At 47.8% G+C, this 25,050-nt stretch overlaps 2 protein-coding genes across 5 annotated transcripts; one reads left to right on the forward strand and one right to left on the reverse strand.

Annotated features, from left to right (window-relative positions):
- itgb4 (integrin, beta 4) lies at window positions 1–20,155 on the forward strand. Of its 4 annotated transcripts, XM_071473212.1 has the most exons (43): window positions 1–345; window positions 1,854–1,936; window positions 2,686–2,768; window positions 3,419–3,520; window positions 3,604–3,808; window positions 3,888–3,984; window positions 4,063–4,234; window positions 4,320–4,583; window positions 4,666–4,755; window positions 4,828–4,950; window positions 5,196–5,363; window positions 5,510–5,586; window positions 5,677–5,885; window positions 6,054–6,157; window positions 6,243–6,335; window positions 6,985–7,123; window positions 7,719–7,841; window positions 8,449–8,567; window positions 8,656–8,689; window positions 9,194–9,388; window positions 9,467–9,570; window positions 9,712–9,770; window positions 9,863–9,886; window positions 9,977–10,125; window positions 10,203–10,382; window positions 10,505–10,653; window positions 10,850–11,057; window positions 11,142–11,459; window positions 11,595–11,767; window positions 11,861–12,041; window positions 12,533–12,670; window positions 12,754–12,936; window positions 13,028–13,156; window positions 13,592–13,747; window positions 15,317–15,487; window positions 15,572–15,721; window positions 16,087–16,230; window positions 16,460–16,609; window positions 17,386–17,574; window positions 17,687–17,842; window positions 17,949–18,113; window positions 18,594–18,713; window positions 18,792–20,155. In XM_071473212.1, exons 2-43 carry the CDS (start codon window positions 1,861–1,863, stop codon window positions 18,920–18,922), a joined length of 6,000 nt encoding a protein of 1,999 aa, XP_071329313.1. In that variant the 5' UTR covers window positions 1–345; window positions 1,854–1,860; the 3' UTR covers window positions 18,923–20,155. The 4 variants fall into 4 exon arrangements, with proteins under 4 accessions (XP_071329313.1, XP_071329314.1, XP_071329315.1 ...); XM_071473213.1 differs by lacking the exon at window positions 16,087–16,230; XM_071473214.1 differs by lacking the exon at window positions 13,592–13,747 and having other exon boundaries at window positions 5–345.
- On the reverse strand, window positions 19,738–24,863 carry LOC139615354 (butyrophilin subfamily 1 member A1). Its single transcript, XM_071473233.1, has 10 exons — window positions 24,581–24,863; window positions 23,238–23,329; window positions 23,054–23,152; window positions 22,872–22,979; window positions 22,632–22,790; window positions 22,325–22,465; window positions 22,020–22,071; window positions 21,731–21,757; window positions 21,359–21,385; window positions 19,738–21,260 (listed from the first exon to the last, which is right to left on the reverse strand). Exons 2-10 carry the CDS (start codon window positions 23,298–23,300, stop codon window positions 20,701–20,703), a joined length of 1,236 nt encoding a protein of 411 aa, XP_071329334.1. The 5' UTR covers window positions 23,301–23,329; window positions 24,581–24,863; the 3' UTR covers window positions 19,738–20,700.
- Window positions 24,864–25,050: the final 187 nt, after the last annotated feature.

Genomic DNA, 25,050 nt, shown 5'->3' on the forward strand with positions numbered 1-25,050 from the left:
TATTCACTCAGTTGCTCTGAGTCTCACTGTTGTTCACATCTCTCTCCTGCACACACTGAAACGCTGTCACACACACAGAGACACACACACACACTCAGAGGAATTTAAGGGTGAATAAGTGAGCGTTTGCCAGACTGTGCTGAAGGAGCAGAGGATACAGAAGAAAAAACGTGGACGTTTTGTTGGAACTTTTTTTGAACTTGGACACAAGGAAGTTTTTTTCTTGTCAGTGCAGCTGGACACAAACTTTCCTCAAACTCCTAACAAAGCAAAAAGGACTAGTGTGTTTTGTTTTTTTTAATTGTTGGACTTTTGGACCTGGACTGTGAGCGAGCGCAGTGAGAGGTTTGTTTGATCAGTAATCTCTTTTCTCAGTCATAAATTTCCTCACAGCTTCGTTGTTCTAACGTGTCGCAGAGCTGATTACTTGATGTTTGTGTGACTCCTGAGCCAAGGTGAATAACTGCAGTGTGTGTTATGTAGCCTTACATATCACATGTGGTTTCAGAACTGACTGAGGACGGGGCTCTGGGCAGATCTGGATTTTTTGTCTCGTTCTGCCTGACTGCCCACATCCTGGTCTGTGAGGCAGCACAGGTGACAGAACCTGGATCAGTCCAGACAACAGAGGCTGAACTCCCAGAGTCACACGTCTACTGCTTGATATTATTATTATTATTATTATTATTATTATTATTATGACATGATATTGAACCAGCTGACCCATCAGTAGTTTGCTTTGTTATTTGGGGTTTTAAGGTGGAATGGAGAGATACACTAACTTCCTAGGCTGGAATCTTCCAGCTTTGGTGCTTTGGTGTCAAAGTCAGGACCCTGAGCATGACCCACGAACCTGTAGACCCCCCCCCCCCGATGATGTCCCGACGGGGTCAGACCCACGCCCAGTGGTGGTATGTTCACCTGGCAGACAGACACTGAAAAATGTGGGCTTTGTTTTGAGCCATGTTCAGTTCCAGAACCCAGAGTGAGTCAGCTCCACTTTGTGTGTTGAGTCTGTAATTTGTCTCCAGTTTACTGTCGGGGTCATAAACGCCTCCGCGCCCTCCACTCTGAGCGGGAGCAACACACGAAGTGCTTCCTCTCTGCTCAGCCCTGTGTGGTCTGTTCTGTTGTCTCTGACCATCCAGCACAGACTTATGGACTCACACACACATGCACACACACCTGCACACACACCTGCAGTCAGAGGAAGCTCACAGTGAAGTGTTAAGGTGCCTCTCCCATGTGTTTTTAACTTGGACGGCTCATTCTCTCGCCCTGAGGAGAAATTCCTTCTTGCAGTTGTAAATCTTCAGGTTTTCTGTGGCTCAGTTTTCGGCCCCCGGAGACCATTACTGAGACATTTCATGCCACACACTGCCCTTTGTCCCCCCCACCTCCTGGCTTTAATGGAGTCAGATTGTTCTCCATCCAAGATTCCAGCAGCAGATTATAAAGTGGTTTTATTGTGACGAGTCTGAACAGCATGCTGCCAGAATCTTTCCAGGTCCCACCCAGCACTGGTCTGTTCCTGTCCGGGTTCTTCTGTCAGCTCCCATCATGCCTCAACTGGCTCTTCACAGTGTCTCTGTCAGTAGAGAACACACACTCAGGTGTGAAGAGCAGAGGTGTGTTTGTGTTATCATCATGCAGGTGGTGTTGAACATGTTTGTAAGATCACATTCAGGAGCTGTGTTCACACCATCAGAGGCAGGTGTTCTGCCTGTGTCCTGTACCCTCAGAGCTGTGAGGGAATCTGGGCCTCGACAGGTGGCTCAGGTCACACCGTCTGAAGACGGGACTCTCTGTGTTCTACCTGTGCACATGTGAAGGTGTCAGTTGTTCTGTTGCAGGAAGGAGATGGGGAGATGGACGTCACGTCTCTCAGTGGGACTGGGGCTCCTGCTCGTCCTGTTGACCTACTGTCATGCTGAAGGTGAGGAAGAGTCATATCCAATCAACTAATTGATCACCAGTTGTTTTATGTCCAATAAGAACCTGAACAACACAGTTGAGGATTAAAGTCTCACCTGGTTTTAGACTCAGGTCTAGTTTTATACTCAGTTGACTGAATGTTCAGTCTTTGGTTGAAGCAGCAAAATCTGGGGCTCTACTGGTTTCACTGGTTTCTATGGTTACATGTTTGACTGTAGATCAGAGAAACAGCAGTTTCACCTTGGAGGTTTGGAGACTGATCTGACCAGTTTCTCTCATTACAGCAACTAAATGATGAGTGTGAGAGAGTATCAGCTGCTGGCTGTTTATATACAGTATATTCAATACACAGTATACACAGTACATACAGTACATACAGTATACACAGTGTACATACAGTACAGTACTACAGTATACACAGTACATACAGTACATACAATATACACAGTGTACATACAGCACAGTACTACAGTATACACAGTATACACAGTATACACAGTACATACAGTACATACAGTATACACAGTGTACATACAGTACAGTACAACAGTATACACAGTATACACAGTATACACAGTACATACAGTACATACAGTATACACAGTGTACAAGTATTGAATCAGGGCCTTTTTATATTTTTATTTAATCAGTTTATTACTGTTTTACTCCACCTGTAAAAACTGTTCAGTGATGTAGATATGACTCTGCCCCCCCCCCCCCCCCCCCCCCCCCCCCCAACCCCCCCAACAGTGAACTACTGCTTCGCTGTCAGGGCTAAGACCTGCTCTGAGTGTCTGCAGGCAGGAAAAGGCTGCGCCTACTGTCCTGATGAGGTGAGATTCAAATCTTTATTGTCCTTTACACATGAACAATCAGTTCCACTCATTTTATACAGTAACAACAGGATAAGAATACACAGTCGTGGGATTTCAAAGTAAAACTGACCAAACTACAAGCACAATAAACACAGGGTTTACAAAATAAAAGTACAACATGAAGTCGTCAGAGGACAAAGACGTAACACACACGTGACCCCATCACCATCAACAACAACACAATAACAACAACAACAGAATAACAACAACAAAGAAAAATAATAACAAAACCAACACAACAAAAACACAATAACAACAGCAAAGTGGTAGAAGAATAAAAACAAATCACATATATTTATATATTTGAAGCTCCTCACTCTAAACTAAATGTCATAATTCAACAATCACTACTGAGTAAATGTTTCCAGCTCAGTCCTGGTGAAATGAGCAGATCATTAAATTCCTCATCGTTTCGATTTCCCTCACTCATGGAGACTGTGTAGGAGCAGACACTTATTATGAAAGGACAGGAAGTGGAGCAGGTCTGGGAACTGGAACAATAAAGTTTATCTTGATTGACTAGTTGATGAGGTCGGAGCTTCCTCATCCTCACTCAGGTAGACGTCACCTGTGTAGAGCAGAGCTGATGATCACTCCTCTTTTGACAGACCTTTAACGGCCCTCGCTGTGACCTGCAAGAGAACATCCTCGCCCACGGCTGCAGTGCGGCGGCGGTCATCACAGCTCAGAGCAGCGAGATGATGGAGAGGGTGAGACGGCATCTCTCTCACGTCTCTGACATCACTCAGTCTGTGTCTTACCTTTATCACCTGAACCTCCCTCTGTGCCTCAGGCTCTACAGATCAACACGATGCTGCAGCAGTCTCAGGTGTACCCACAGCTGATGAGCATGACCTTTCTGCCAGGAGAGCAGAAGGAGGTGAACATGGAGGTGTTCGCTCCGACCAAAGGTCCTCTGGATCTCTACATCCTCATGGACTTCTCCAACTCCATGGCTGATGATCTGGACAACCTGAAGAGGATGGGTAAAGAACTGGGTGAGCAGCAGCCTCAGATCTGTGTCAGGTGTCAGGTGTCAGGTGTCAGTGCAGAACTGATGGTCCTTGTTTCCTGCAGCCTCATTGGTGGGAAAGCTGTCAGATGATTACACCATCGGCTTTGGAAAGTTTGTGGACAAAGTGATTGAGCCCCAGACTGATATGAGACCGTCCAAGTAAGAGATCATGTGACTAACGTAGGTTTGGTTCACTCACAGAGCAGCGTCTGACGTCCTCTCTCCTCCTCTGCTCAGACTCAAACAGCCGTGGCCCAACAGTGACCCTCCCTTCTCTTTCCAAAACGTCATCAAACTCACCAACGACCTGGAGTTCTTCAACAACAAGCTGCGTGGTGAGAACATATCTGGTAACCTGGACGCTCCTGAGGGCGGCTTCGACGCCATCCTGCAGGCTGCAGTGTGTGGGGTGAGTCAGAGCAGCTCCAGGCTGGACCTGCACAGGTAGAGACCAGCAGGTGACGTTCACAGTGTCTAACCCTGTTCTCCTCCAGGATCAGATCGGCTGGAGGAACCACAGCACACACCTCCTGGTCTTCTCCACAGAGTCGGCCTTCCACTACGAGGCCGACGGTGCCAACGTGCTGTCGGGCATCCTGCCGCGCAACGACGAGCACTGCCACCTGGACGCCGCCGGCAAATACACAGAGGACAAAAATCAGGATTATCCCTCCATACCCACACTGGTGCGTCTGCTGGGCAAACACAACATCATCCCCATCTTTGCCGTCACCAACCACTCCTACACCTACTACAAGGTCAGTGGTCTTCATCAGAGTTATGACACATGGTGTCAGGTCTCAGGTCAGAGGTCAAGGACTTGTTTTCTGTGCTGTGTAGAAACTCCAGGAGTATTTCCCCATCGCTGAAGTGGGTCTGCTGCAGGAGGACTCATCCAACATCCTGCAGGTCATGGAGACGGCCTTCGAGGTAAACCTCAGTCTGTCGCTGCAGCAGCGTCTGTAAAAACTTCTGTTGGCTGACGTTCTCCTTTCCCTCCAGAGTATCCGCTCCAAGATGAGCATCCGGGCCGAAGACAGACCCAAAGCTTTCGAGGCTCAGTTCCTGTCCATGGCTGGACAAGTGTCAGAATACGGAGCCTTTGATTTCAAACCTGGAGATAAAGTAAGAGACACACACTCACACTCAGACTCAGAGGGAGCTGATGGTCCTGACTCTTCCTCACTCTCTGTATTTGTGAATTATACGTTCATTCATTCATCCACCATCACAGCTCAGCCTCCGCCTGATCTTCATCACATGAAATCAGCTGATGTGTCTGTCAACACAGGATGGCTCAACATAGTTTATACCCACTGCCCAAGTCCAGTTTAGCTCATTGATAACTGTGTGTGTGTGTGTGTGTCCAGGGATGCTTCAAGATGAACCTCAGAGCCCACCGGATGATCGATGAGACTCCGGTCTGTCAGATGGATCCGGATGAGAAGGAGGGGACGATGAGGGTCAAACCTACGACCTTTAACGCTGCCGTCAATGTGAAGGCCTCGATCCTGTGTCCGACCTGTGACTGTGAGAAGGTGAACACACACACACACACACACACACACACACACAAACACACACACACACACACACACACACACACACACACACACACACCAGGTCCACTGAGGTCACTGTTCTCTGGTAGCTTCATCCCAGTGTCTCTGTCGTCTTCCTCCAGTCTCCCATCATTAAGGCAGCGCAGTGCCACGGTAACGGAGACCTGGTGTGTGGGAAGTGTCGCTGCTACAATGGCTGGTGAGACCTCAGTCATTCAGTCTTACAGAGAATCAAACCTGGCTCTGGTTCTGGTTCCTCTGACTTGTGTGTGTGTGTGTGTGTGTCCAGGCTCAGTACGTTCTGTAACTGCTCAGCCAGCGCCTCTGCTCAGGACATTAACCTGTGCATCGGCCCCAACATGACGGAGCCGTGTTCAGGGAACGGAGACTGTCTGGAGTGTGGGACCTGTGTGTGCTTCAACCCCGACAAGTTTGAGGGGCCCTACTGTCAGTACGACAGGACCCAGTGTCCCCGATACGGAGGCTTCCTCTGCAACGGTACGACCACATGATGGAGGGTGGAGGTGTGTGTGTGATGTCACCATCACCATCACCTGTTACGCTCTGATACATTCTTTACTGTGACATCACTTAGTGTCACCTCAAGGACACACACAAACACACACACACACACACACACACTCACTCAGTCCTCTCTCTCCTCAGACCGAGGCTCCTGTGTGATGGGCCGGTGTGTGTGTGCTGAGGGTTGGGAGGGAAACGCGTGTGAGTGCACCAAGAGCAACCAGACGTGTCTGGACAGTAACGGGGTGAGTGGAGCCGACGGCCCGTGCGATGACGAGTGATCACATGACCTCACCTGTCAGTGTAGTGACAGTGTCTCTCTCTGTACAGGGTCTCTGCAGCGGGCGAGGGAACTGTGTGTGCGGCCGCTGTGAGTGTGGGTCGAACTACGAAATGACTTCAACCTGTGAGCCAAACTTCGAGGTGTGTGTGAATATGTGTGTGTTTATGTGCAGTGTGTGTGTTTAAGTGCTGTGTGTGTGTGTTTATGTGCAGTGTGTGTGTGTTTAAGTGCTGTGTGTGTGTTTATGTGCAGTGTGTGTGTTTAAGTGCAGTGTGTGTTTATGTGCAGTGTGTGTGTGTTTAAGTGCAGTGTGTGTGTTTATGTGCAGTGTGTGTGTTTTAGTGCAGTGTGTGTGTTTTAGTGCAGTGTGTGTGTGTTTATGTGCAGTGTGTGTGTTTTAGTGCAGTGTGTGTGTTTTAGTGCAGTGTGTGTGTGTGTTTATGTGAAGTGTGTGTGTTTAAGTGCAGTGTGTGTGTTTATGTGCAGTGTGTGTGTTTTAGTGCAGTGTGTGTGTTTTAGTGCAGTGTGTGTGTGTTTATGTGCAGTGTGTGTGTTTATGTGCAGTGTGTGTGTTTATGTGCAGTGTGTGTGTGTTTATGTGCAGTGTGTGTGTTTTAGTGCAGTGTGTGTGTTTATGTGCAGTGTGTGTGTTTTAGTGCAGTGTGTGTGTGTGTTTATGTGCAGTGTGTGTCAGTGTGTTGACCTGCACTCAGGACCTGTATCATACCTGATAAAATGTTTGTGTGTGTGTGTGTGTGTGTGTGTGTGTGTGTGTGTGTGTGTGTCTAGGCCCAGCTGGGTGTCTGTGAGGCCACGAGGCAGTGTGTCCTGTGTGAAGGCTGGGAGAGAGGAGAGAAGAACAGGCACAGAGATGAGTGTCAGAGCTGTAAACAGTTCAATATCATCATGGTGGAAGAACTCAAAGAACGTGAGTGATTCTACCTGTCCCGACACTGCCTGCTGCTTCACCTTGCCTCCTGTCCGTCATAATGATGGTTATGACATCATGGGTGTCCTCACTAGTTTCAGACTGACTCCAGGGTTGGTGTTAGGAGGAGGTGTGGTCAGGAGCAGAGGAGAGCTGGTCTGAAGTCAGTGTCACCTCCTGATGTACCTGTACCAGGTGTTACACCTGAACGTCCTCTGTATTTAGCTTCAGTAAATCACCTGAGAACGACACCAGGCTTCACTATAACCACACCCACCTCCACACACATCACACAGGTCTGTTCCAGGTATTCATCAGTTTCAGCTAAAGGTGTAAATATCTCTGCACAGCTGATCGGCCTCCTCTGTCTCACTACCTGACAAATCCTCTGTTATAACATCAGAGCATCAAGGTGCAGCTCACCTGGCCTCTATGGGGAATGGGAGGAGGCGCTCTGATTGGTTTATTGTTTGTTACATGATTAATGAAGGGACTGAACCTTGATCCTGGAGCAGAGACTTTCTCAGTTTGAAAACTAGTAAAACTGATTTGGACACGTGTGTTTGTGTGTGTGTGTACGTGTGTTTGTGTGCAGGGGACAGCGTGCTGGACTCATGCAGTTTCCGTGATGAGGAGGACGACTGTACGTACCACTACACTGCTGAACACCCTAAAGACAAGTCTGGGATCCTGGAGCTTCAGGTGCTCAAGAAGAAAGGTGAGCTGCAGGTTGGACAGGTAGAGCTGAACTGACTCACTGTTTCTGAACTCAGCTGACAACATGATGGTGATGTCACAGACACACGCACCAATCAGATTGAGTCAACATGATGAGAGTGGTGGAGCTGTTCACTGACACCGTCAATGATCCAGGTCCTGGACCAGATCACTCAGGTCTAAACTGAGAAAACAGCTGAAAACATCTGGACAAAGCTGCAGGTCATCAGTGATGCAGCCATCACCGTGGTAACTGACCAGCTGGTAGTCTGATCATAGGCCCACATTATAACTGTTGACAGCCTGTGGCCCCGGGGCCCTTGAGGTTTGTGGCCCTGGACCAGTCAGCACCTCAGACATAATCCACTCAGTGGATCTGAAACCTGGACCATTAAAACCAGAACCAGGACCATTAAAGCCAGAATCTGGATCATTAAAACCAGAACTCTGAGGCTGCTCAGACTCCTCTGGAATTGGAGCCAGCTCCAGGACTTTGGACTTTATGTCTGATGGATCTGGAGTTAGTGTTGTGTGTCTGTTGTGTGTTGTTGTGTGTCTGTTGTGTGTCTGTTGTGTGTCTAACATGATGTCCTCTGTGTTGACCCCAGACTGTCCTCCTGCCAGCCTCCTTTGGCTGCTCCCTCTGCTCCTGTTCCTCCTCTTGCTGCTGGCTCTGCTGCTGCTCTGCTGCTGGAAGTACTGTGCCTGCTGTAAAAGCTGCTGGCAGGTAAACACTCACCTGTGGAGCCAGAGGTGACTGATGTGTCTGAGTCACAGGAAGTAAAGTCTTCTTCTCTTGTCTTTATTTTCCACAGAGCTTTCTGGCCCTGCTGCCCTGCTGTAGGAGAGGTGAGACGTGTCACATGACGTGTAACAGGACTGTATTAACTCCTCCCACCTGAGACCATGTGGTCCCACCTGGACCGTGTTGTCCAACCTGAACCATGTGGTCTCACCTGGGACCATGATGGTCCACCTGAGACCATATGGTCCCACCTGGACCGTGTTGACCTACCTGAACCATGTGGTCTCACCTAGGACCATGTTGGTCCACCTGAGACCATGTGGTCCCACTTGGACCATGTTGTCCTACCTGAACCATGTGGTCTCACCTGGGACCATGATGGTCCACCTGAGACCATGTTGTCCCACCTGGACCATGTAATCTCACCTGGACCATGTTGTCTCACCTGGGACCATGATGGTCCACCTGGACCATGTTGTCTCACCTTGACCATGTTGTCCTACCTGAACCATGTGGTCTCACCAGGGACTATGTTGGTCCACCTGAGACCATGTGGTCTCACCTGGACCATGTTGAGTATGGGTCACCTGACGTTGTCTTCTCTACAGGGCGCATGGTTGGCTTCAAGGAGGATGAGTATTTGCTCCGTCAGTCTCTGCTCACCTCAGACCACCTGGACACTCCGATGGTGAGGACCGGACCCCCCAAAGGAACCGATGTGGTTCGCTGGAAGGTCACAGACAACGTCCACCGAGGACCCAGCCACCCACAGGCTCTGATGAAGCCCAACCCTAAAGAGACCAGTAAGTGAATCAGTGTCAGACCTATCGTTGTGAAGATGATGATGAAGCTTTAACCTCTTCCTGTCTCCTTGTCTCTAGTCCAGTTCCCGGTCTCGCTCCGGCTGAACCGCCTATTCTCTGAGAACCTGTCTCGACCCGAGTCCAGAGACGCTGAGCAGCTCCGCAAAGAAGTGGCTGACAATGTGAGTGTGTGTGTGTGTGTGTGTGTGTGTCTGTGTCTGTGTGTGAGAGTGAGTGTGTATGTGTGTGTGTGTGTGTGACTGTGTATGTGCGTGTGAGTGTGTGTGAGACTGTGTGATGACTGAGTGTGTTCTTTTCTCCAGCTGAGCGAGGTCTACAACCATATCACCGGGGGTCAGAAGGTGCAGAAGACAACGTTCAGGTGAGACATACCTGTGTGATCTAATTGTGAGTTGTGTCAGTTCTTATTCTGGACGTGTGCGTTCTCACTGACACCTGCTGTGGTTCTTACAGAATGCAGAGGAATGCTGGGAAAAGGTAAGTGTCACATACAACCCAGAGTTTCCTGTCTTTATGAAGACCCACAGGTGAGTGAAGGTAACGTCTCCGCCCACCTGTGCTCCTCAGGCAGGACTACACCATCGTGGACACCGTCCTGTCTGCTCCTCGCAGCAGTTATCACGACATCGTCAAACTCACAGAGAAAAATGTTCAGTCTGGAAACTTCCACGACCTCAAAGTGGTTCCTGGATACTACACTGTGGCCACAGACAGAGGTGAGAGGACTGTGAGATGATGTCATATCTTCATCTGTGATAATCATGACCTCATCATACCTGGCTCTTCTCTACAGAGGCTGCAGGAGCCATAGAATTCCAGGAAGGGGTGGAGTCAGTGGACGTCCACGTGCCGCTCTTCGTCAAGGATGAAGACGACGACAAGAAGCAGCTGCAGGTGGAAGCCATGGATGTGCCGCTGGGCATCGCTGAGATTGGAAAACGTCTGGTGAACATCACCATCATCAAAGAGCATGGTGGGAAACTTCTGAGCTCCGTAGCTTTTCAGTCCAAGAAAACGGGACAAAGATCCCATCTGTGAAATCTTTTCTGTGTAACCCCAACCCAGACGAGCTGATTCTCCTCTTCCTCTCCACAGCCACCAGTGTCTTCTCCTTCCTCCAGCCGGCCTACACCTACAGCAGACAGGATGGCGTGGCCAATATTCCAATCAGCAGAGAGATCATCGAGGACGGACGCACACAGGTCACCTACCGCACACGGGACCTTACTGCCAAGGACAAGAAGGTGAGTTGTGTCCTGAAGCACCACCCTCACCTGAGCCCTTCTCTAATGAGGATCATGTTCATGTTCATCTTTAGACGATGGTGGGATGGTCATTTCTGCCCTGACTCAGACAGCTTTGTACTTGTCCAAGTGAATGTGTCTGAATCGTGGGTGAGGTACAGGTCTGCATCCAGACTATTTTTCCTCTGTATTTTAGGACTATGTGACTGTGGAAGGAGACCTGACCTATGGTCCAGGTGAGACCCAGAAGACAGTTCCTGTCCGTCTGCTGGAGCTAGGTGAGAAAGATGGCCTCTTGGAAGACAAACAGGTGAAGCAGTTTGTCATGGACCTCAGTAACCCTCGGCAGGGCGCCAAGCTGGGACGCTACCCCAGAACTACTGTCACCATCGCAGACCAACCAGGTAAAAAGATGTTTCACATCGACGTGTCTGCCTCTTGCTCCCAGTCAAAGCATTGGTTTCTAAGGTTTATCTTATTTTATCCAGAGCCCAGTGTGATGATGTTCAAAAAGGGCACCCAGAACTTCACCACATCCGACCCGACCTATACTATCCCTGTGGTCCGCACTCGAAACCCAGACAGTCCTGCCACGGTGAAATGGCGCACCAAGAAGGCCCAGCGCTTTGAGCTCTCCGGCCCTCTGAAGTTTGGTCCTGGAGAGACTGAGAAGAACATTGTGATTGACCCCAAAGCCCATCCAGGCCCGATCCAGCCAGAGACCTTCCAACTGGAGCTGTTTGACCCGAGCAGTAATGCTTCTGTTGGGGAGAGGAAGACCACCCTGGTCAATGTCACAGATGGAGGTGAGATGCACTGAGGATACTGAGAACATGAGGTTCTTGTAGAGTTCCTCAGATATTCTATGAGAGACAGATCATTGTGAAACGGAGGTTCTGTATCTGCTGAATGTTTGTTTTGTCCTCCTCCTCTTCCACCAGCTCCTAAATCTCCTGAAGCTGCGAAAATGCAGCAGAAGGGCTTCATCACCCAGAAGGCCACCTCCCCTGGTGGTCGCCTTTTTGCCCCAGCAAACCCTAAAGCCAAGGCAACTGGACCCAAGAGCATTCACCTTAACTGGGACCCACCACCTGGTAACCCAGCGGGGTACAAGGTACATCAAGTCAACATGAGCAGAAGCTTCAGCTCGGATCAGTAAAGATCATTAACAGTAGACACTTAAAATACTGTGTCCTTTCTTATTTAGGTGAAGTACTGGATCTACGGTGACCCAGAAAAAGACGCCCAGGTCCATGATGTGAAGACTCCTCAGGCTGAGCTGACCAACCTGTACCCGTACTGTGACTACGAGATGAGAGTGTGCGCCTACAACAGCATGGGAGATGGCTACAACACTGACACTGTTACCTGTCAAACCCTGGAGGACGGTAACTACATCAGACATGACTCAAACTGTCAGAGCTGTAGAGAGGGTTCAGGCCTTTGTTTGTTTGTTTGTTGTTTCTTTGTTTGTTTTTCCTGTTGGTTTTTGTTTGATGTTTCTTGTTTGCACCAGTTGTTTGTAAATCCACTCTGTGTGTTTGTAGTCACCCTGTAATCAATGAACTGTCAATAGTCTGATTTATGGGTTTACATGTGCTCACAGAGAAAATGTGTTTCAGGGTCATTATTCACACAGGTTTAAAGGGAAACACCTGGAGATCCTCAGCAAGCTGATTTTATTAGGTCAACATTGTGTAACCAGAGGGACGTTGTGTTATTTTTGAAGTGAAACTCAAACAACAGCTACTGAAAACATTTAGTAATAGCTACTAACCCTTTGGTTTGGTTTAACCCAGTTTAACGCAGTGATGTGTAAATCTCCACTTAGTAAACACTTGCATTATAAATACACTGAGTCTGACCTGTTCTCCTGCAGTGCCTGGTGAACCTGGGCGTCTGGCCTTCAACGTCATCAGTCCAACGGTCACTCAAGTCAGCTGGGCGGAGCCTGCAGAGACAAATGGAAACATTACGGCTTATGAGGTTATCTACACACCCATCGATGACGAACTGAGTAAGAGTCCCACCTACAACAGGAAACACTCTCCTCATGACTGCATGACATCATTATCCTCTAACACTGCCTTCTCTTTCCAGAGCCAGTGGGCGCCGCCAAGAAAGTAAAGATTGACAATCCCAAGAAACGAATGCTGTTGATCGAGAACCTGCAGAGTGCCCAAACCTACCAGTACAAGGTCCGTGCCAAGAACAGTGTGGGCTGGGGCCCCTTCAGAGACGCTACCATCAACCTGGCATCACAGCCTGCCAGACCTCTGTCCAGTAAGTCAGGGACCAACACATCTCTATAACAACTACAGTGAGACTTTGTTTCTCTAAGAAGACATTTATCTCTCTTTCTTTTTGTCCCTAGTTCCCATCATTCCTGACGTCCCTATTGTGGATGCAGAAGCAGGAGACGAGTATGACAGCTACCTGATGTACAGCAACGAGGTGCTCAAGTCTCCTGGAGGCTCCAAGACACCCAGCGTCTCTGGTGATGGTGGGTACCAGAGTGTTGTTAGGACTGTGAGACCTCAGAGTGTGAGGTCTGACAGTCTGTGTAATGTGGTTCTGATTATTTCAGTCCAGTCCTCAGTCTCTCAGGCTTTGTTCCTGTCGCCAGATGTTTCTATACACTGACTGGTCAGAGCTGAGGAGCTCTGTGAACTGTTGGTCAGATCATGTTAATATCTTCCTCATTGTACAAGAAGAGCAGAGGAGGAGCTGTGAAGCTGTGGCATCATTCTCATGGCTCTGCCTGTTTTTCACTTCCACCAGGGAACTTCCCTCACTGCTGTCTATCTGTGTATATGTAAATCAATGTGTTAAAGCTTTTCTGAAAAGTAATGTGCAGTTAAAAAACAAACCATGGTACTTGTTTTCTACACCTCTATCCTTCGCTTCTTTCGCTCCAACCTTTGACCCCAAACACAAGGCTGGAAATATGTGAAGTTGGTGGGGTCTCACCTCGACCTGCGTAAGGTGTCGTGGAAAAAGCAGGTGGACATCATCCCCAGTCGGCTCAGCACAGACACAGAGACGAGCTCAGATGAGGCCCCCCGCCCCAGCTACGCACAAACACCTCTGCCAGGTGAAGACCTCTCCATCAGACCCACAGATAGACAGACAGGCAGCATGTCAGCTGTTGTGCACGGCCAGTCATGTGCCCGCCAAGGCGACCAACATTTCTCTCTGCCTCTGTGATTGATCTGCTCAGAAACATTATCATTTATCCAATCATTCAGTTTGCCCCGTGTTGGCACCTCTTCCCCCTCTTCCCCCCCTCAGAGAGGAACACTGGCATCAACTGCCCCACCTCCAGTTGATGATCGGGGGCAGGCTTTTCCAGCTGCCTGTCTCTGTCTGTCCTCTCTCCGTCCCACTGGGGAGGTAGTGATCTGGAGGCAGCTTGTCGGTGTGTGTCAAGGCTTGGTCACTGTGCAGCTGTCTGGAAACAATGGGCTCTTCATTAATTAAACACAGTCTCTTCTCTACAGGGCAGTTTGACTGGCGACACCTGTATGTGATGAAACTTATTCACCTTCAGCAGCTGCAGGTTCCCCTCAGGTGGAGATGCCTGCAGGAGACGAGTGGTGCAGCGGCATGTTTACAGTCAACAGATGCTAACGTCGCTTTTTTTTAACCATCTACTGATGGGTTACCAGGATACATTAGAAAGAAAGTAGTGGTTCCAGAGGATGAATCCCAGGACCTGGTGGTCCTCAGACTCTTCCTGTAGAGCCACCATGAGGCTGACATGTTTGTGTTACAGCTGTGACTGTGGGGCTGGAATTAAGTCTAATGATGGGATCACAGCAGCAACATGTCAACATGTTTCAACCCACGAGTACTCAGTGGTTATTACTACGTTATTACATCAGTACTCAGGTTAGTACTACGTTATTACATCAGTACTCAGTGGTTAGTACTATGTTATTACATCAGTACTCAGGTTAGTACTACGTTATTACATCAGTACTCAGTGGTTAGTACTACGTTATTACATCAATACTCAGTGGTTATTACTACATTATTACATCAGTACTCAGTGGTTAGTACTACGTTATTACATCAGTACTCAGTGGTTAGTACTATGTTATTACATCAGTACTCAGTTGTTAGTACTACGTTATTACATCAGTAATCAGTTGTTAGTACTATGTTATGACATCAGTACTCAGCTGTTAGTACTATGTTATTACATCAGTACTCAGCTGTTAGCACTACATTATTACATTGTTACTCAGTAGTTATTACAACGTTATTACAGGTGAAAACATTAACAGCTGTCTAACATGTTAAACTAAGAAATGAAAGTGCAGCTTTTTCAATCAATTAATAACAGAAATAACTTCACTCTTATACAAGAACAAAAGTTCAGCAGCTACAGAAAAAAAAACAATCATCTCCAGCAGTAGAGAAAATCTCTCTCCTTGCTTGTAGATGGCGCTCATTTGTCTCCTATACGTGGAACAAGTAGGTCTGGAGCTACGGGTCATAAACCGCTGCTGCTTCCTCTCTGTAGACCGGTTGAGCCTGGTTTCGGGTGCTTTACATCAGTGGCTCTGTGGTGTTCAGTACCTGAAGGCTAACTGCTAAGTGCTAACTGGCCCAGGTCCTGTGTGTTGACAGTTCTGGCTCTCATTGTGGTGTTTCACAGATTACATGATGAATGGGAAGTGGGATCAGAGCTTCCTGTTCCCAGGAGGATCAGTGACCCGCAATCTGTCAACTTCCTCTTCACCTGTGTCCACCCTGAGCTCAAACTACAGAGGGGCCGGCGGCTCCTTCACCACAGAGACCACCACCACAACCTACATGTCCGGACCAGGTAGGATGGATGTAACATCAAGAAACATTTAGGCAGGAAACCCATGAGTGAGTCTTCATTCTTTACCTCTCTCTGCTCCTGTAGGAAGCTCTCATAGACAGGACATGATTGGAGGAACAGTCCACACATCAGACGTCATCATGAGGAAGCGCTCAGAGACCAGAGGCTACACAGACGAACACATCCGGGACTCAATCGTCATGGGAGATGTGTCGTCCAAGTTTCCAGCTCTTGGTAGGTTTTAGTCCTAAGTGGTTTGAACTATTTCAGAGTAAATGTAGAAGGAATTAGCTCTGTCTCTCTGGTTAAAGACAGATTTTACTCTGGTTTAAGATGCCTCGGCACCACATGAAGCTGTTAGCTTGGACGTCTGTTAGCAGGGTTGGGGCTGTTGGCTGCACAGCAGGCTTATCCACACAGACTTTGCAGGAGCTCTGCTGACTATCGCTGTTTCTCCTCCCTCCCTCCCTCCCATGTCTCTTCTGTCCTCAATTTGTTTTATTTGACCTCTTTTAATTTCCCTCTCTACCTGCCCCTCTCCCTGCCACTCGCCTCTCCTCTTTACTTCGTCATCCTCCTCTTTTGCCCCCCGCTCAAAGCGCCATCAGGTGGGTTTGGCTACACTGGGATGCAGAGCAGCTCTCAGAACCAGTTCAGCTACAGCCTGTCTCAGGGTTCGAGGGCCAGGACCCAGTCTTCAGAGGTCAACGAAGCCTTATATAATCTGGACAGGGTGCTCCATGGTAAGTCTGCACCATACAAGCATGAGGCTCTGGATGAGTTTGCTGGGTGTGAGGTGTGATGCAGCTCGTCTTTATTCCTGCTTCTATCTGATCAAACCTGATGGTTTATGTGATGTAGCCCCTAAAATCACTTCTGTTCTACATTACTGGTCTTTGTTAAACCTCATACTAAAAAGAGAAAGACATATTTAAGTGGTTATACTCACTCCAGTCTCTCTGTCACTATCAGACGCTCGACTGTCCCCTGGAGTCCCCGACACCCCCAGCAGACTGGTGTTTTCTGCTCTGGGTCCCACTGCCCTCAAAGTCAGCTGGCAGGAGCCCCTCTGTGACAAAGACATCCTGGGCTACTGTGTCCTGTACCAGCTGCTCAACGGAGGTAACTGAACAGTGAAGGACCAGACCTGGTACATGTGGCCATAGCAGCAGCACTGGGTGTTAGACTGGAGGCAGTTTATCAAGACCTCCTTTTGTATGGGTTAGTCTACTCTAGCCTAGTTTAGTTTAATTCAGTTTAGCTTTAGTTTAGTTTAGTTTTAATTTTGATTAATTTAGTTTAGTTTAGTTTAGTTTAGTTTAATTTGGTTTAATTTAATTTAGTTCAACCTTAGTTTAGTTTACTTTAGTTTAGTTTAGTTTTAATTTTGATTAATTTAGTTTAGTTTAGTTTAGTTTAATTTGGTTTAATTTAATTTAGTTCAACCTTAGTTTAGTTTACTTTAGTTTAGTTTAGTTTTAATTTTGATTAATTTAGTTTAGTTTAGTTTAGTTTTAGTCTAGTCTAGTCTAGTCTAGTGTTATTTATTTTAGTTTAGTTTAATTTAGTTCAGGCGAAGTTTAGTTTAGTTTAGTTACAGTTTAGATTATTCTAGTTTAGTTTAGTTTAGTTTAGTTACTGTTTAGATTATTCTAGTTTAGTTTAGTTTAGTTACAGTTTAGATTATTCTAGTTTAGTTTAGTTTAGTTACAGTTTAGATTATTCTAGTTTAGTTTAGTTACTGTTTAGATTATTCTAGTTTAGTTTAGTTTAGTTACAGTTTAGATTATTCTAGTTTAGTTTAGTTACAGTTTAGATTATTCTAGATTGGTTTAGTGTAGGTACACTCTAACGAGTATTTCTCGTTGATGCTAACCAACCTTTGTCCTCTTCTGAAGGTGACGTGAAGCGCATCAATGTGACGAACCCAGCAGAGAATTCTGTAATCATCCAGGACCTGCTGCCCAACCACTCCTACCTGTTCAAGGTGAAGGCTCAGAGCCAGGAGGGCTGGGGTCCAGAGAGAGAGGGAGTCATCACCATCGAGTCTGCTGTGGACCCCAAGAGTCCCCTCAGCCCCATGCCAGGTACTGATCCTGCTGAAGCTTGTGTCAGTGCTTCTTGGATAAACCCACAGAGACGTGGTCTTTATTCAGGCTCAGCGTCCCTCACAGTCTCTGCTTTCTCCTGTCCCTGCAGGATCACCGTTCACTCTGAGCACTCCCAGTGCTCCAGGGCCCCTGGTCTTCACTGCTCTGAGTCCTGACTCCCTGCAGCTCAGCTGGGAGAAACCCCGCAAACCCAACGGAGACATTCTGGGCTATGTGGTCACCTGTGAACAGCTGCACGGTGGAGGTGAGATTTTCAGGAACCTCCAGTCTCCTGCTTTGGATTTATGTCATGTAACATAAATAAACATAAATGTATGCTGCACCTGTTTTCTGACCTCCTGTTTCTCCAGGTGATGTGCGCTCCTTCCAGGTGAACGGCGACAATGCTGAGACCAGTCTGACTGTCCCAAACCTGACTGAGAACGTCCCCTACAAGTTCAAGGTTCAGGCTCGAACCACACAGGGCTTTGGTCCAGAGAGGGAGGGCATCATCACTATTGAGTCTCAGGATGGAGGTAAGATGGATTTAAGTCTGGCCCTCTGTATACATAACTGAAGACTCCTAATGGTGACTGCTAGAGACTCAGATGTTCATTACACCCATGATATGAGAGTGAATAGAAACCTCAGAGCCTCATGATTAACAGACCTGAAACTGAAGTCTGGTACTAGAGGGAAGGTCAGGACCTTAAAACAGGAGGTTTATCCTCTGAGCAGCATGAACATGAATCTACCCTTTAAACCCTGTGTGAGTGTTTGACCTGAAGGACACAAGAACAAAGCCTGTAGTGTGTCCAACATGGAAGATGTTCATCCTCTCAGGGGCAGGAATCTGCTTTAAAGAGAGTCTGATGGTTCATCATCTGAGTGCCACATCACCCATCAACTCCCACAGTCATACCAAAGTTCTGAGACCAGTTACCTGCAGTGCTGCAGTGTGAGGTCAGGATTTCAGGATTAAAGTCTGCTTGTCCCTCCCTCCTCATCCTCTGTAGGTGCACTGTCTCAGTACAACAGCCAATCAATGACAAAGAGGGAAGTTTTCCACCTGCCAACAGAAGTCAGCACACGGACCAACGTCTCACACACCATGCTCAACGACCCCTACTTCTCAGGTACAGGTACAGTTTGGTGTGAGATCTCTTCTGCCATAAATGAGACGTATTCACTAATGAGCGGTTTGTGTCCAACAGATGGGATGATGATGACCACACAGCACACAGAGACCGGCGGCATGGTGACTCATCAAATCACCAAGGAAGTGGTTCAGAGGAGCGTCATGGGAGGAACAACTGTCACCAAGAAGATGTTCTATGAATCTTAAGATTATTTCTCCACCAAAGGTCCAACGTGATCATCTCAGAGACTCTCACACACTCAGTGTGTATTTTATCTGTGTGTGAGCAGTAAATAAAGGAGACAAGGCTGTTCCTCCATGTCTGTTACTAACTATGGCCCCTGTCCTCCACCTGAGGCTCATTTAACACTTCCATTACTTTCACTGTTGCTTCTAATGTTTTTACTTGTTTCTTCAGTTTCAGTTAAACTTCAGTTAAACTCCCTCTGTCAGTTCAGGTCTGATTACACACACCAGGGCTTTACACAGGCCAGCAGTAATCTGACTGTAGATCAGTAATCTGATTTTAGATCAGTAATCTGACTGTAATTCAATAATCTGACTAAATCAGTAATCTGTCTGTAGTTCAGTACTCTGACTGTATTTCAATAATTTGACTGTAGATCAATAATTTGACTGTAGATCATTAATCTGACTGTAGTTCAGTAATCTGACTGTAGATGAATAATCTGACTGTAGTCCAATAATCTGATTGTGGATCAGTAATTTGACTGTAGTTTATTACTCTGACTGTAGTTCAATAATCTGACTGTAGATGAATAATATGACTGTAGTTCAGTAATCTGGCTGTACATCAGTAATCTGACTGTAGATCAGTAATCTGACTGTGGCTCATTAAACCAAAGTGACCTTGTTCCCTTGTCTCCTCCCCTTGTTTTTCTGTGAAGCATGGTGTGTAACTTTATTAAGAACAGTGCTGTATAAATAAAGTTATCATTATTTCAGGTTAAACTAATTAAAAATGAGGTTTTATTAAGTCTGTTCATAGATTTGTATAGTTAAGTTTTTTCTAAACATATTTAATACTTTGATGATCTTCACTGAAGCAGACTGACAGTGGATTTCACGCCACAGACACAGGTTTTAAATGTTTTTCCCACTAAGAGTGTGATGGTGATCTGAGAGCTCTGCCTGATGTAACATGGTTTTACATTTCAGATGATGTGTAAACTCTGCTTCATGTTCATGTGTTTCATTTGAATAATGAGATGTTTTAGAGAAGTGTGTGGAAAGACAGAGGTTGTGTTTGCTTCAGTGAATCTCGGCCTCATGTTGTTGTTTTTTAAGAAACAGATTCTGATAAAATGAATCAACCAAAACAGACTCAGTTAAATCTTCATGTTCTTCTGATTGTTATGTATCACTCATCTTGTTCTGTCTGTTCTGTTTCAAAACATCTGAAATAAAAGGTTTCTCTTCTGTGTGACGTCACGTGTTAATGATGTGTCTGACGACCAGAGGCAGAGTTTACGCTTCATTTATTGATGTTTGGGAGAAGAAACATTTGTACGTTGCAGAAACAACAGAACAACACAGCTGCAAAAAGAAGCTCATGCCTGACACATGTTTTCATGAAGCTGGAGACAAAGAAGCAAACAGAGTCAACATGCGTCAGCCCCGTCTGTACGAGCTGGTAGAGCGCCGCCATCAGCCGCCATCAGCTGCTTCATGCTTTCATCACAGGACCGAAGGCAGTTTCCATTAAAACCTTGTGAAGAAAAATGTGTCTGGACCTTTGAATCTGAAAAACTAAAGACGAAGCTGCTTCATTAAGGTTCTCACCTGACAGCTTTTAAGTCAATTAATGAACATCTGATGAAGGTGGAGTAAGAGGCTGTGATGCAGAACGATGGTGGCTCTGGCTCCTGGTCTCACAGGGCCCCCCCAGAGAGACTCGTAGTTCAGAACCAGAACGCAAGATTCACTACAGAACTGAGCAGAATACAAATGGACCGAGGACCAGTTCAGTTCCAGAGGCAGGGCCCCGGGCAGAGGCACGGCTGTCTGACGTCTGCAGGCCTGATGACCAGGTCTTTGACCACCTCCACAGTCCCGAACACGGGGAACAGTTCCTCTGTGAACTTCTCGTTGAAGGTGTACAGGTGAGAGCGTTTCTCCACGTCATAGAAGGACAGCTGGCCCTGCTCATAGTCCAGGTACACCCCGACCTTCCTGGGCACCAGGCTCTGTGACAGCGGGGTGGCGGGAACAGTGAGAGCCTTCAGGTCTGACCCCCTCTCCAGACGCAGGGTCAGGTAGCCCGTGTCTGTGTTGAGCGAGCGGAAGCCCTGCCTCACAGCCGACGCCTTCGCTGCTCCCAGCCGCCAGTCCCGCTCACCCACCTCCACCTCCCAGTAGTGACGTCCGGAGGCGTAGCCCTCCTGGCCCACCGCGCACCACCATCCGTCGAAGCGTCGCCGGCACCGCGGGGCGACGTGGCGCTCCAGGCCGCACCGCATCCGCTTTTCATCAGTGGAGATGAGCAGGTCCGGGTTGGCTGAGTCTGGGTCCAGACTGACGTCCTCTGAGGAGTCAGACCAGGACAGGAGGGTTATAAACGAGTCTGCGTCTGAGTCTGAGTCCAAGTCTGAGTCCGAGGGAGAAACAAAAGAGGGTTCATACCTGCTGCTTCACAAATCCAGTTCCAGACTGTGGAGAGACAGAGGAGACGCTGTAAAGCTTCTCTCATCAATGTTTTATATCAATAACACATCACATGACTGATGTCATGTGACAGAGGTGGCTAATGCTAACCACCCTCCAGCTTCACTGAGGTTTAGCTTCAGCTCAGTCCAGTTTAACTGGACTCAGTCACCAACAGATTAAACACATGAACTTTATCAGCTGATGAACTTCCTGTCGCCTCCGTCGAGTTAATTAACATCAGGAGAAGTTTTAATTAAAGGATCTGAACTGTGGAGATGTTTCATGTCTCGTTAACTCATTAATAGACAACAATAAACTGTTACTGATCCACATCAGGTCTTCACTCACCGCTGTGGGGGATGTAACGGACGGCGTCTGACAGAAGAGAGAGAGAGATTCAATCAACAGATTCATTCATCAACAGCCTCTTGATCACTGATCAATACTGATCAGCTTTCATGGAAATAACTCATTAAGCCTCTGTCTGATTGAATTGAAAGAGCTACTGTATTCACACACACACACACACACACACACACACCTCGTTACAATAAACAACCATTCACACACCATAGAAACACTGTTTATGACTTTATCATTTATCTTCAACACTTTTCTACATTAATGATCCACTCACCGCTCCTCTGACACCTCTGCTTTCCCACCAGCCACTGCTTAGTCACATCCTCCTACACACACACACACACACACACAGGCAAACAGCAGAAACATAAAGACAAAGAAGGCCAAGGTGAGTGGAACAATGAGATAAAGGGATTAACATGACTGAGCATCCTGCAGCTCACAGACATGATGCTTTACACTCTTCACTGAACTGACATCACTGATCATGTTTTCTGAAGCTGTGATTAATTTCAGGTAACGAGGATGATGTCATGACCTCAAACCTTCAACAGTCTGATCAGAAACAGAGATCCACACCTTTACGGGGCTGTCAGCGTTCAGCACAGCCAGCATGACCAGCTCCATGGCGGGGAGCAGGTTGGGCAGACGGCCCCTCTTCCACTGGAACTCCAGGTCGTCCAGCACCATGAGCACTGGCTCCCCCGGCCACACGCTGGGCTGAGAGAGGGGAGTGGTTGGGTTAACAATGGAGCCGGGTCCCGATCACACCTCCAGGATATGACAGGTGTGATGGGATGACTGTCAGGGGTTTATCTTAATCATCTTTATCAGGTGCAGGGAGGGAACTGGGTCATAGTCCGATCACATCCACCTTCCTACTCACCTGAGGTCTGCTCTTTATCTCCCGTGTCCAGTCCATGATGACTCGTTTGTGGGGTCCCATGTCACACTCCCCTCCCGCCTCCAGCATGCAGAGGAGGTGACCCTTCCAGTCCTTCTTCTCTGGTCTCTCATACAGGTGTTCAGACGGGATGATCCTCGGCTGACCGACAAACACTCACTTTAACACCCAGGACACACAAACACGTACCTGCCTCAGTGATGCTGCGTAGAAAACTCATACCTGCACTCTCGTCTCCAAGACAGAGGCCCATTCCACGATGAAGTCCCGACACACGCTGGGGGGCCAGATGTCCTCACTGGTCCAGATGTGGCCCAGGATGTCTGACCTCTGGGGTGAAGGCAGACAGGAGTGAGTGGCTGAGATGTTGAGTGACAGCAGGAGGAGAGAGGCACAGAGCTCACCTGACAGATCTTATTGAGTTCTCGAGCCAACTCCATGATGAATAACTGACTCTCCACCAGCGGCACCTTCTTCTCCAGCCTCACCTGCCGACGAGACTCCTGGAGGTGAGAGGAGAATTGTGACAGAACCTGAACATTTGAACTCAGCACTTTGCAGCGAACCCAGAGCTGAGTGTATCTGTACCTTGAGGCGGATCTTGAGCTTCTTGGCTGGCTCTATAAGGAACTGCAGGCAGTCCTTCATCATGCTGGCAGCTGCAGAGCGCCGACACTGCCCTTTGGTACAATAATAAAAAGCTTTAGTGCACTGGCACTCAGTGTGTCAGGAGCTGCAGCTGACTCCACACACACCGATGACAGAGTGCGTACAGTGTGTTTGTGTGTTTCCTCACAGCTCTGTCCACAGAGGGCTCATCACCAGGCTCTGAGCTATCATCATCATCATCATCATCATCGTCGTCGTCGGAGGAGGAGGAGAGTGGGCCCACACACACACACACTGTGAACACACTGCCCACACACTCCACACACACACAAACCACAGAGCAACACACTGAAGCAGGGAAATATTGCACAGTAGCAGGATTTCCTGACGTGTGTGGGTCGGTGCGTCTCGATCACGGCCTTGAAATTGGAAATTTATTCCCAAGGAGACAAGAAACAGCAGCACAGAGCAGTTTAAAGGCTGCGGAGGCTGCGGGGGAAGGTTGGACCGGTTTGCTGTTGATTCAGCAGTCCGCCCCTGCAGCCGGCCCGATGCTCTGAGGGGATTTGTTGTGCTTTCTGTGATGTAGGAGGCAGTTGAGCCAAAAGATGAAGAGGACTGAGGAGGATGATGGACCACAAAAAAACTGCATCACAATAAAAGACTGAAAGTTTTCATCAACTGTAAAATCAACTGTTTAAGTGTGTGAGGGTGTTTTTCTATGGTGGTCTCTGTCTCTGTGATGATGATGATGATGATGATGGTGCTGACTGTAGGTCATGTGGTCACTCTTCACTCAAATCATAAGTCAGTGAGAACCTACAGAACAGTCCACATGTTAATTGAGGCCTCAGTCAGACGAGAGTGAACACACCTCAGAGTCAAGAAGGGGGGCTGGGCTGGACTGGACCCTGCCCGCCCCCCTCAGACTGACGCTGGTCGGGTGGAGGGTCTACTTTCAGCAGCGGAGGCAGAGGAGCTGTGTGTGAGCTGTGTGTGAGCTGTGTGTGAGCCGCAGATTACCCAGGATTAACAGCTGAACAGAGCCAGGTAACATGTTTCTATATCAGGAGACAGTTTGTCTGCACCACAACACACACACTGTAATTCACTGCACAACAACAACACAACCGGAGAGGCCTCCACTCAGTTTGTTCTTTAAGGAAGAAATGATGACAGAATGAATCTGTCACAGATGTAAACTCTGCAACATGAATGAAGATGAATGAATTAACCACCACTCTGTTTTATTTCATGAGCCTGACAGCTGCTCCGCTCTTCTCCGGTAACATCGACGCTCACTGTAGAAATTAAAGACTCACCTTGTCCCAGGAGGATCTTCCTTCCCGCCGGTAACTTTCCCGGCTCCTGTGAGGTGGTTTCTGGTGCTGGTTCAGTCCTGATCCTCTGAGCGGCTCCGCTTCCTCCTCACTACAGCTGCGGCACGACACTCAGAGCGCTTATCTACCGACCTGCAGTGGGGACGAGGCGGCGCCAGAGGGCCCCAGAGCTCCGGGGAGCCGGGGACATCCGTCTGGACCAGTGATGACTACTGAGTGACCGTCAACATCACTGGCGTCAGAAAACAGCCACCATCACTGCAGCTCAGGTTCAGTCAGCAAAGAAATGTTACCATACGTCACTACTTTACATCCAATCAGCTGTAAAGATCATGAGTGTTATTGTTTTCTTTATTTACTCCAAAATATAGAGATATTAGAATCTGTTAGAAAGTACTGTTGTCAAACATCAAACAGCAGTAATTTAGAGTTATTGAAGGCAGCAGTCTGTA

Source organism: Trachinotus anak, unplaced genomic scaffold (assembly GCF_046630095.1).
Source record: "Trachinotus anak isolate AG129_WGS33_773 ecotype Australia unplaced genomic scaffold, CSIRO_AGI_Tana_v1 ptg000048l, whole genome shotgun sequence".
Taxonomy (NCBI): Eukaryota; Metazoa; Chordata; class Actinopteri; order Carangiformes; family Carangidae; genus Trachinotus; species Trachinotus anak.